At 33.4% G+C, this 12,890-nt stretch overlaps 1 protein-coding gene across 3 annotated transcripts in view; it reads left to right on the plus strand.

Annotated features, from left to right (window-relative positions):
• Positions 1-12,890, plus strand: part of LOC128182889 (telomere length regulation protein TEL2 homolog) — an 85,400-nt gene that overhangs the window by 67,680 nt on the left and 4,830 nt on the right. For all 3 annotated transcript variants that reach the window (XR_008243482.1, XM_052851660.1, XM_052851658.1), the window contains 2 exons: positions 7,525-7,640; positions 12,789-12,871. Coding sequence is in view for 2 of the 3 variants with exons in the window: in XM_052851660.1 (XP_052707620.1) it covers positions 7,525-7,640; positions 12,789-12,871 (199 nt within the window). In the remaining variant the exon portion in view is untranslated. The remainder of the gene's footprint in view (positions 1-7,524; positions 7,641-12,788; positions 12,872-12,890) is intronic.

Below are 12,890 nucleotides of genomic sequence, written 5' to 3' on the forward strand. Positions count from 1 at the left end.
AATTTCTTCTTTTAAAAAACCAGTTGGCCAGAAAAGCTGTGACTTGTGTGGAAGCATCCTCAGGTAGTGTTGATTCATTCTAGTTTGTCCAAACCATGATTTTTGGGGGTAGGGTGGGGCCACCATGGGGGGTCAAATTATGTTGGTGCGGGAAATTCGGTACGATCTCTACGTAATGGCTGATTAATGCAACATGTTCTATCAAGGTGCTCAGCAATTTCAATCTAAACGGGGATTATTCTCGCTGCTAGAAATATATAACTGAAGTACTAGTATATAGATGATGAAAAATAAATTAAGTTTTTTAGCTCAAGCCAAAGGCCCAAGTGAGCTTTTCTGATCACAAATTGTCCGTTGTCTGTCGTTGTCGTCGTTGTTGTAAACTTATCACATTTTCATCTTCTTCTCAAGAACCACTGGGCAGATTTCAACCACATTTGGCACAAAGCGTCACTAGGTGAAGGGGATTCAAGTTTGTTCAAATGAAATTAAAGGGGAGATAATTGAGAATTATTAAAAATTTGTTGGTACTTTTCAAAAATCTTCTTCTCAAAAACTATTCTGCCTAAAAAGCTTAAACTTGTGTGGAGGCATCCTCAGGTAGTGTATATTCAAGTTTCTTCAAATCATGGTCCCCGGGGGTAGGGAGGGGCCACAAGAGGGGGATCAAGTTTCACTTAGAAATATATAGAGAAAATCTTTTAAAATCTTCTCATCAAAAACTATTAGGCCAGAAAAGCTAAAATAAAAATGGAAGCATTCTCAGGTGGTGTAGATTCAAGTTTGTTCAAATCATAGTCCCTCAGGGTATGGTGGAGCCACAATGGGGGGATCAAGTTTTACTTAGGAATATATAGAGAAAATCTTTAAAAATCTTCTTCTCAAAAACTATCAGGCCAGAAAAGCTCAAATTAAAATGGAAGCATCCTCAGGTGGTGTAGATTCAAGTTTGTTCAAATCATAGTCCCTGGGGTATTGTGGGGCCACAATTGGGGGGATCAAGTTTTACATAGGAATGTATAGAGAAAATCTTTAAAAAATCTTCTTCTCAAAAACTATCAGGCCAGAAAAGCTCAAATTAAAATGGAAGCATCCTCAGGTGGTGTAGATTCAAGTTTGTTCAAATCATAGTCCCTGGGGGTAGGGTGGGTACCACAATTGGGGGATAAATTTTTATACAGGAATATATAGAGAAAATCTATAAAATAATTTCTTTTAAAAACTATTTGGCCAAGAAAGCTCAAATTAGCGTGTAACTATCCTCAGATAATGTAGATTCAAGTTTGTTAAAGTCATGGTCCCTGGGGGTAGGGCGGGGCCACAATGGGGGATACATTTTTATAAATAGAAAAAATCTTTAGAAAATCTTCTTCTCAAAACTATTATGCCAGGAAAGCCCAAATTTGAGTGTAAGCATCCCCAGATCGTATAGATTCAAGTTTGTTTAAATAATAGTCCAGGAGTAGGGTGAGGCCACAATGGGGGATGAATTTTTACATAGGAATATACAGAGAAAATCTTTAAAAATCTTCTTTTTAAAGACTCTTTGGCCAGAAAAGCTTTAACTTGTGTAGAGGCATCCTCGGTTAGTGTAAAGTCAAGTTTGCAAAATCACAGTCCCTAGTGGTTAGGCGGGGCCGTGATGGCGGTTTGAATTTTTACATAGGAATACCCGGTATATAGAGAAAATCTTTGAAAATATTCTGGGAAAGTTTTCGGTCCAAAACTCAGTACTTAGTGTGAAAGCACAGGTTATGCAGATTTAAGTTTGATGAAACCATAATTCCCTAGAGAAAAGTGGGGCCACGAAATGGGGGGGGGGGGGGGTATATGGGAATAGAAAACAATCTTCTTACAGGTACAACAACAAAAGGGGCTTGGTATTTACCAAAGAAAGAAAAAGAAATGGATTAAAATTGGCAGATTTTTAATTTTTTTTAGCAAGATCTACTGTACTTAGTTGTCAAGATATTTTGATATTGTAATGCTAATTTGATCAGAATTAAGGCAATTGTTGCTCAGGTGAGCAATGTGGCCCCTGGGCTTCTTGTTCTTTGTTTTAGTGCAGTTTTCTCTTGTTTTGATTGTTTATAAAAGAACTACAGCTTACTCCACTTATATTGAAATCGTTTATTTTGAAATACCGCTTATTTTGAAATAGAAATAAATCCCCAGTTTTTGCCTCTCATTTTCTTTGCATTGATTTAACGGATGTAATGAAATCGGCTATTTTGAAATATCGCTTATATTGAAGCCACTGATCGGTCCCCATATGGGATATATAGTTGTTTTTATAACGGTTATATTGAAGTACTCCCTGGCGGCTGTCGTCACGGTTGGTGACAGTAATTATGCCAGAGTGACCGGTTGATATACAAAGGTGTGAATTGATAAGTTCTCATCATGTTTTTTTTATACTTCTTTTAAAAAGTAAAATTTATTCACTGTTGAATTTTTTGTTTTTACGCATACGGATGTATTGAGGCTAGACGTAATATGGAAACCCCACAGAAAAGAAAAAAACCTTATCTTCGGACACTTAATACGAACTAGTTATGGCTATTGATAAAAGGACAAAGCCTGAATACGACATAGCTTAGGATTTTGAGATTATCGCGAGTACACTTACGATGATATACAAGCAGTGTACAGCAGAATTTGAAGCGTTTGAGTCTGGTGATTTTTATCTAAAACGTAAAAGAATGCGATCGGAGAGTATGATGATGTTTAAGATAGTAACAAAATGAAACTTACAAAACTTACGGATATAATTTTAATCGAACTTTCAAGGACTAATATCCATGTAATCTGATCACTGTAATATAGATAAATGATGACCAAATAATTTGTTCGGGTTTGGTTTTCTATACTTACATCGGGACTGAGCTTTCAAATAATGGGGGCTTCACGTCAGTCAATTTCGCTTATATTGAAATACGGATATATTGAAATAATTTTCATGGTCCCCTGAATTTTAATATATCCGGAGTAGGCTGTATATATGATATTAGTCAAATTTGACCCCCAAAATTCGCTATTTTTAAAATGATTCAGGTACATTAACTTGTTGTGTTATTTTAAAAAAGAGTTGACATGAAATATGTTTTTCACCCATTTATTTGATTTATATGCACTCACTGGCAGTATATGACGTCAGAAGTGACGCTATTTTTATAATTCAATCAAAATCAACCAAAATTTGACATTTCTCTTACCTTTTTACGAATGGGAAATATAGAGCGACTCTTTGAACAAGAACGAACTTTTTGTCACTTATAAGTATTGTACAGATACATCTTTGGTGAAAATATTTTGTTTATTCAAGCAGTCGCTCAATGTTTCCTTTAAGAAAAACTGCCTCAAAACAAGCCGTTTTATGCTAAAAATGAGAAAATGGCGGGAAAAGGTCAACTTTATGATGTCATATTTTTAAATTGTGGGCACTAAAATCAAAATGAAAATTATGAAAAAACTTCTAATGTATATTTGTACAAATAAAACAAAGAATTACAGTAAAATGACAATGTTCATTTTAGGGGGCCATTTTAGGCTCAAACCATATATAGTCCTTTCTATAATAATTTTACTAACCTGAGAGTAATGCTTCGAGTTATTATAAGCAAGATACAGAGCTTTGCGCACAATGCTACTATATGTTTGTACACAAAGCTGAGGTCATGCTTTAGTTTGCTTATATTTTAAATGCAGCTATGCTGAATAGGAAATTCATTCTTTCCATAAACTAGAGTTATCGTTACTGAAAGAGTTATCTGCCCCTTACAGCAAGTATGCTTTATTTCCGGGTATCCAAAGATGAGTAAGCAGTGCGGGAGTTTACAAATATTACAAGCTGTGAAAATGCTCAATGGTGCAAAAAATAAGTCAACAGTTTTTTGCAAGTTTGTGTTTAATTGCAATTAATTTTGTGGGGGTGGTGGTCATTGTATTTTGAATATAAAACAGTCCGAAAGAGAGTAGAATATCTGTAAATATTTGATCAAAAAACAAGTAAAGTCAACCGACGTTAAGGGTTATTCTTATTGTAAACTAAGAGATACACGGTTAGAAAATGATAACTTTGAAGAACTAACTTACATGTATGATTCTCGTACAAATGTGTGCAAATTAGATGTTAAGTGGTTCAGTGCCATTTTAAATTGTAAGGAGAAAGACACAAGAGACTAAGCATGATATAAAGATGGGGTATATCTATAAACTGTGCGTGTTTAAACTTGACGTCATGTTTTGAACGTTACCGTGCGCCGTGGTGACAAAACATGTTGTTTTTAAAAAGGGGTAACAAAAATACCGTTTCATCCAATGGACTAAAACTTCGCATATCAATAACATAAGCGTTGGTGCACAGATTTATCTGTTAAGTATGACTTTCATGAAAAATATATGATAGACAGCCATATTGTCTTTGTATTTTTTAATTGACCCTCGTATCAACAGTTAATTAAAATTTGAAAACAATTAAAATCAGCATATTAAAAGAATGCAAAGAATACGTTTGATTACAATCAATAACATAACGTGATATACATATTTTTGATTAATCTATAAACATTGAAAGACATTTTGATTCTAACTTATCGAACAGTTACTCCTTTTGTCAATTTTAGAGCTAACGGATGGATGATGGTTATGAATTCTCTGATAAAACAACCCTATTTAATACGCAGAAATGAAAGATGTTATGACTTAGAAAGAGCTGGAATGAAAATCGATTTTATTCTAGAAATCAAATATAGAAATATAAATTTCTAACGAACTGTCCTTATTTTTTTCTATGGACAACTAGGGAAATTACGCATATATATAATTATGATGAAATTCATATATAAATGTACGACACCCCAACTTCACGGACCTGGATTTTGGGAATTTGTGAGCTTATATTGATTTTTTAAAATTGTTTTTCGTCATGATTTTAGGTCGGTATGCTCCCCCTCTCACGCACACACTCTTTCAAAATGCAATGTTTGCGCTAGTCTGTTGAGATGCATTCGTTCGAAATGCCAGGCATTCATGAAACACATATAGACGCAGTGAGTATTGGTATCTCACCAGGCACCGACGGTCATCAATTCAAGCAGCTATACCTTTCATGTACGATGTTTATTCAAAGACAACCATTTGAACTCAACAAAACAGACTCATTGTATTTAAAATGATCTTCTCCAGATATCTCTTGAACGGTACATACTTTCTAAACACTTATTGAACAAAATGTGTTTAAAATGAAAAGAGCTTTCTTTTCATATCAAGAAAAGGGGACTGGCTCTTCAATTAGGGGCCGATAAGGCTCTAAAGTCTTTTAATCATAACTTTTCATTGTGAAATATTTTGTAATACATTACAGAAGCAATTATTTTAATCGAAATGTTATGTACATATACATATATGAAAATTGTTTACTCCTATGTTATGTAATAAGGGATTTTAAAGGGGCCAGAAGTCCGAATCTATTATCAACGTCCCAAAATTAAAAAAAATCAATTTTAAGAAGCAATATTGAACAAAATACGCAAAAAAAATGTGGTTAACAATCTGCAACCAAAACTTGTTTGTTATCCGTTCCCACGATCTTTTCCAGATATACCAAGAACGGTACAAATTTCTAAACTTTTTACACAAAATGTATTGAAATCAAAAGACCTTTTATTTGATATAAATAAAATGGGACTGATCCCTCAAGTTAAGAATCCAACGGGGTGTATAATACTTCATCCATCGCTTTTTTAGATCACATTTGCATTTCCCGATATGTTTCGTTGATGAAGATAAAGACAAAGTCATTTCCTCTTCTAAAATCGGACGGAAGACCCCCTCGTTGCTCGCAACGAGATCGTGTCTAGTTATACCCCCGCAAACGAAGTTTAGGGGGGTATATTGGTTTCACCCTGTCCGTCTGTCCGTCTGTCTGTCTGTCCGTCTGTCCGTCTGTCTGTAGACGCAACATTGTCCCCCCTATAGAATTTTTTATTACTGCATGGAACAGTTTGAAAATTTGTACATATGTTGAACACCATCTGAAGATGTGCACCTGCAATTTTTTTTAAGATCAGACAAGATTTAATGATTTTATGACAGTATTCATTTTCCTTATTCTATATATTGTACACTAATGTTGAAAAGTAAGGGAGGTAATCCTTACAGATTTTATTAATTAATTAATAGAAAACACTCTAAAATATTTTTATATAAATACATCCAGATGGATTTTTTTGTCTTTATGTCTTAATTAATAAAAAAATAATTATTTTTTATAAGTATTCTATCAACTGACAATGCAAAGTTTTTGTTTGTCAATGATAAATTCTTAGGAGCTAATGAGAACATCAAAGACAAGTTTGGCTGAATTCATTTGTCCCAAGGGAGCCATTATCTGAGCCATGGCTCAGATGGAGCATGTGTTTAGGGGAAATTGATAATCTGTAAAATGGGTGATGGTTTTGGGGCTATTTTAAAACTGTTTCATGTAAACCAAAAGGTCTATCATTATAAGGAAATAAATAATATAATTATTAATAAAGAAGTTAAACTATTTTTAGAGGTTGTTTAAATTTATTTGTCAAGTAATTTGATGAAGTGACCCTATTGGGCATTAATTTAAATGAAATTCAAAATTACTGATATGATTGTAGTGTTTTGGCAATTTTAAAATTGTTTGTAATATTAAATTTTCTTTTTTACATATTTTTACATAGTATGGTAATTATGGTAATGTTTTGGGAGTTTATTAAATTTAACAAGCTCATCAAAGAAAATCATAGTCCTATGGGATCAATTTTCTGATATGGAGTTCAATTGTGCCATAGGAGAAAGTGAGGAAAATTTGAAACAACTAATTGCATCTGTCAAGACTCTTATTAGAAAGATATTGAAAGTTTTATCAACAGAAGAGCATTGCTTGGCTACCAGTATTTCTATTCACTGCAAAGGGAGGGGTTATTGTCATTTTGTTGGTTTTTCTTTAAATCAATTAAATAAAAAAAATATATCATCAAATACATACATTTGTAAATGTATTACTGTTATAGATATGTATTTACAGTGAAATTCTGACAATTTTGATTTTAATTTTTCTTTGTTAACTATTTTTTTTTTTTTTACAATTCTAGAATTTTTTTTTTGGTATGTGTTCCAAACCTTAATTATTATTCAATTCAATTATTTGTCCCATTTGAAATTAGCCTAGCGGGGGTATTAGTCCCATTAGGACAGTTCTAGTTATAATTATTATTTTCATTAATATTTGAATACAACAAATTAAAACATGAGTACAAAATCCCACTGAGTAAAGATTCTTCTGTCCGTTTTACGAAATCACCAATTTTCAGGTCAGGGGCTAATAATACAAATTGTTTTTCAGATGAGAATTTATTTCGATTTTTAAAGTAGCCTCAAAATTTCTGAGCATAGAAATATTTTTAAAAATTTTTACCTAATAAGTTTACATAAAAGATAAGGTGTTATTAGATATACTTTTGAATGAGGTCTATATTTCTCTTTTTTTAGGAAGGTGCGTCATGCAGCATTATTTGCCATTTCAATGGTGATTTTGTCAGTCCCAGGACATATATTATTGGCAGATTTACAAAGTGAAGTCATGGAAACCAAGCGCTGGTTAGAAGGTACGTTTGTTGAATGGAAAGAAATCTTAGAATGCTCGAAGATGTGTGTGCATGAACGCAATTACCCACATATCTTAGATACACAGTCGTCCTGCTAAGGGGTTTGTTCAAACATGGTTATGAACACAATCATAATCCACTTTATCTCTGCTGAAACTGAGTGGAAACTGAATAGAAAGACTAAAAAGCTATATACTAATATTGTAAATTTCAAGACTCCTAAGGCAAGGGTCCTGATTCCAGAGCGGGGCTAAACTGGTCATACAGTATACTAGTTATTGTATATTATATTAAAAATTGGTTTTGCTTTAAACATACTCTACCAAAAATGTAAAAGTGCAGATTTCGTAATCCTTGTTATAGGGTGTCTGACTCCCAGGTGGGGCCAAAATGTTGTGTAATATTTTGTAAATAATGTTTAAAAAATTCTATTCTTAATTTCTGTTGACATTGAATAAAATTTGACAATATTTAAAGATTTATGACACCAAAAACAGGGGTTCTGTCGTAAGGGCACCAATACACAGTAAGAGGAGAGACTATATATCAAAATAAAGATGTTATTACTATTTGCACAGTCTCAGGTGATGGCATGGGGATCGACAAGGGCTAAATTCTGTTCTTTAAATATGTTCAAATTTGAATGAATATCAAATGCAATTTAAGAGAGGAAAGACAGTATGTCAGTTTTTATAGCCCCCGAAAACAAAGCTTGGGGGTATATATGAATCCGACCGTCCGTCCGCCTGTCCATCTGTCTGTGGAGAATTCGTGTCCAAGGTCATTTGGGCAAGGTCAAGGTCACTGGCAAAAAAAAAGTGCAAAATTCGTGTCCGGTCCATATCTTTCTTATGGAGAAACATTGGAAGTTCTTACTTTACACAAAGATTGCTTCTGACCTCAGGGTGTGTCATGACCTTGACCCGAGGTCATTTGGGCAAGGTCACTGGCAGAAAAAGTGCAAAATTCGTGTCCGGTCCATACCTTTCTTATGGAGAAACATTGAAAGTTTTCACTTCACACTAAGATTGCTTAGGTCTTAAGGGTGTGTCATGACCTTGACTAGAGGTCATTTTGGTAAGGTCAAGGTCACTTCCAGAAAAAGTGCAAAATTAATGTCTGGTCCATATTTTTTATGGAGAAACATTGCAAGTTCTTACCTTACACAAAGATTGCTTCTGACCTTAGGATGTGTCAAGACCTTGACCCGAGGTCATTTGGGCAAGGTCAAGGTCACTGTTAGAAAAGTGCAAAATTCATGTCCGGTCCATATCTTTCTTATCGACAAATATTGGAAGTTCTTTATTAGTCCCCTACCGGTTTCGCTGGAGGGGACTATAGCTTTCCTCTGCGTCCGTCAGTCTGTCTGTACGTCGGTCTGTCTGTCTGTCCCATTTCAGTTTTCCACACTTTTTCTTTATGCGTTTGAGGAATAATATGAAATTTGCTGAACAGCTTCAAAATGTCAAACTACAGATCAAGTTTACACTTTTGTAACGTCTGGTTGAATTATTTTGGAGAAAATTATTTTTTTATATTCCATTTTTAAGGCGTCGAGCTAATGCTCGGCAGCCTTCTAGCAATCGTCTGGATTGGCAATCGTCCAAATTCATGCTCTGCACCGCCTTTTAAATGTACATAAGAAATAAGTTCCTTAAAGTATTAAAACGTATTACAAGATTTTTATTCCATTTATTAAACTAAATTGTGTACAAAAAAACCAACTTTGCCTACCTGGTTATTGACAACTCATTGCATAAGTATAAATTTGCTTAATCAAGAAATGGCGGATGAATACAATCAGGTGTAAAAATTCAATAAATATTATTTTAGTTTATCGCATACATTTTAATTGGAGAGCGTGCCCGATAGAAATAAAATTTGCGATGTAAATTTATTTGTTATCGGGCACGGTCTCCAAAATAAATGTAAGGGATAAACGTATCTAGTGATTTTGTTGCTCAAAATAAACACGATAATGTAGTTGGTCTGGTCGAGCATTTTAAATAGCACGTGTTGTGGATTTGTTTGTAAACAACCGTACCATAGGGAATCTTGTTTCAAACGGGAATTGAAATAAATAAAAGTATGTTTTATTATTATTATTAGGGACATACTGTTAATGTATTCAAATCATGAACCTGTGAAAATTGTTTAAAGAAAATAATTTATTTTTGAACTTTGAAATTTCTTCGAATTTTGTAACCATAATGAGTTATTGAATTGTAAAAGCACCAATACCTATTGTATAAGAAAATAAACTTATTTTTGTTTTTAAAGCAGCACAAAACATAATTCATATACTTCTCTATTTTATGTCTAAAATTATTTGATATACGACTATTAAATTAACAGAAATTCAAATTATTGATATCATTCTATATAAAAGAAAATGTCAGTTCGACGCCTTTGTGGCCGTTCCGGCCTTTGATTTAATGTTCGGGTTCATTATCGGGTTCGGTGTGTACTGAATAAACGAGGAAAGTATGAAGTCATTAATAATATCGTGATTTACTTGTACCATTCCTTTTATTGTTTCTAACAAACAAATGAGTTCAATCTGTAAAATAGTGTCAAGCATTGTGTTGTTAATTTAATCGATGGTTTTTTGTATTATTACAATCGGGTTCGCTATCGGATTAGTTTGTTGATTCAGGGAACAGAAGACGGTAAGAAATGATATTCTGCATAACAGTGCATTGTTTTCATAAATTTCTACCACCAAATACTTAATGGACTTGGCGAAATTACTGGAGATAAAATAAAGAGTATTATTTAATCCATTTTTATTTAATTTCTATATCGACGTCTATTGCTTATGCAATACTCTCAGAATGCTTGTTCACATAAAGATTGCTTATAACCTGAGGGTGTGTCATGACATTGGCCCAAGGTCAATTGAGGAAGTTTAAGGTCATTATTTTAAAAATGCTTAATTCCTGGTTGTGTCATGTCTTGTATTAATGGAAATAATTAGAAGCTAAAATTTGAAACAAAGCTTGCTTGTCTCAAACCACATACAATTATTTTTTAGATTCTCATCCCCGTCTGTCTGAAAATAGCCTGCCCCGATGTAATTTTTTTTTGGAAAAAAAATTGTGTGGAACAAATTTTCGGAAAAGAATCAGGCTCAGTATACCAATAATTCAAAATGTTTATATTAAATGGCTGCTTGACATGTGGATTCTTGTTTGATTCGAGTCATGTTTGTTAACCTAAGGATGCAAATGTCTTCATGCATCAACAGTTAACTTGAAATAAAATGGAATTTAAAGAATTGAAATATGTATTCATATTAGCATTAACAGTTTTAAAAAAAATAGAACAGTTGTTTATTTATAGAAAATGGACGGTGTAATAGATTCATCCAATATTTTCTATAATAGAAAAAATACATGAATTATTTTTTTTTCTTAGCGGGGGTATCAATTGTGAGCTTGCTCACTGTACCTCTAGTTTTTAAAGGTGTAAGTTCCTATTGCAGTTTTTGACATTAAATGAATGCTTAATACATTTTTGAAAACTGTCTGAGAATTGTATATGCATATTTGCATTTTGGAAAAATCTGAAAATTTTGCACCCAATTCTCTGTTGCTAGATTTTAAGCTAGAGAGGTGGTATTGCCATATTTAAGATTTTATGGCCTCTGTAGCTAAGGTTTTGACTTCCAAATTTACCTTAAGAGTGTTGGATTGTCATGGGTTTTTAGCTCACCTGAACCGAAGGTTCAAGTGGGGTTTTCTGATCACCTGTTGTCCGTCGTCCGTCCGTCTGTCCGTCCGACTTTTCATATTTTTGACTTCTTCTCTGGAACCATTGAGTACAATTTAACCAAATTTGGTACAAAGCATCCTTATGGGAAGGGGATTCTAAATTGTTAAAATAAAGGGCACAACCCTTTTTAAAAGGGAGATAATTGCGAAACTGCGAAAATTGGGTGGGTGTCTTAAAAAATCTTCCTTTTAAGAACCACTGCACCAGATATGCCAATATTTACCCCAGAGCTTGTATATATAGTGAAGATTCTAAATTGTAAAAATCGCGATCCCCGGGGCAATACTGGGGTCCCAAGAAGGGTTCAAAGTTGATTAAAAAAAGACCAATTTAACATAGAAATATATGGGGGAAATGTTTTTAAAAATGTACTCTCAAGGACTACAGTGCTAAAATTAGTGATATTACTATACAAGTACCCTAAGATAGTGTAGATTCTAAATTGTGAAAACCGTGATCCCCGGACTAATACTACCTACGGCTCCAAAATATGTTCAAAGTTTAACATAGACTTCTATAATGGGAAAATGTTTTTAAACTCTTCTTTTTAAGAATTACAATGCTACAGTTTGTGAGATTACCATGCAATCATTCTAAGAAAGTGCAGATTCTAAATTGTTTAAATCATTTTTTATTAAAAGAAGTATTAAATAAAAAAGAAATGTCCATGATAAGTTTATCATAGTTAAATTCTCTGGAAATACATGTGTATGTTTATCGACTAGTTTTTTTGTGTTTTTTTTTTTTGGAATTTCGATCCCGACATCAATTACTCACATATCGGGATCCAAGTGATTCGGGATCAAAGATCATAAATTCAAACAATGAGTTGCGACGAACTAAACAAAATAGTTAAAACTCACATACGCACATAGGACTTCATCCCACAAAGTTTAGATGTTCAATTTTTTTTTCGCGGAACAGGAAATGGAAGAACGGATGTGAATTTTATAAACTTAAATAAGAAACCTCCAAATATTTTTATTTTCAATCTTTCCTGAAAATTTTAAGAAAATCGATTTCAAAATCTCTGAGAAATTCACTAGACAATAAGGGAAAAAACATAATAATCAACAGTACAATCTCTATAAGATATTCCGCTGGAAAAGGAATACCTCAATGATTTCATTATCATTGTCATTATAATACACATAGATATTCATTGCAAAAGCCACACTATAGTTACTCAGATGTCCAATTTGGCCCATGGGCCCGTTGTTCAAGTTGTCTGGCAAAACTCTGAGGGTTCTTGTAAGTTATATGCCTATCTTCATTCACTAGTAAACGATCAATTGCTATTGCAGTTGATAACAAAAGAGTTATATGTTTGTAGTTTACTGGTATTATATGTCTTGTCCTGCCTTTATTTTTAAGATGTGATGGAGAGAGATGTAAATACAGAATCAAAGAAACTGGCAATACAGAGCTTGGTACTTCTCGAAAATGTCATCAAACAGGCGAGTTCATGATCACTAA

This window comes from Crassostrea angulata, chromosome 5 (genome assembly GCF_025612915.1).
Source record: "Crassostrea angulata isolate pt1a10 chromosome 5, ASM2561291v2, whole genome shotgun sequence".
Taxonomy (NCBI): Eukaryota; Metazoa; Mollusca; class Bivalvia; order Ostreida; family Ostreidae; genus Magallana; species Magallana angulata.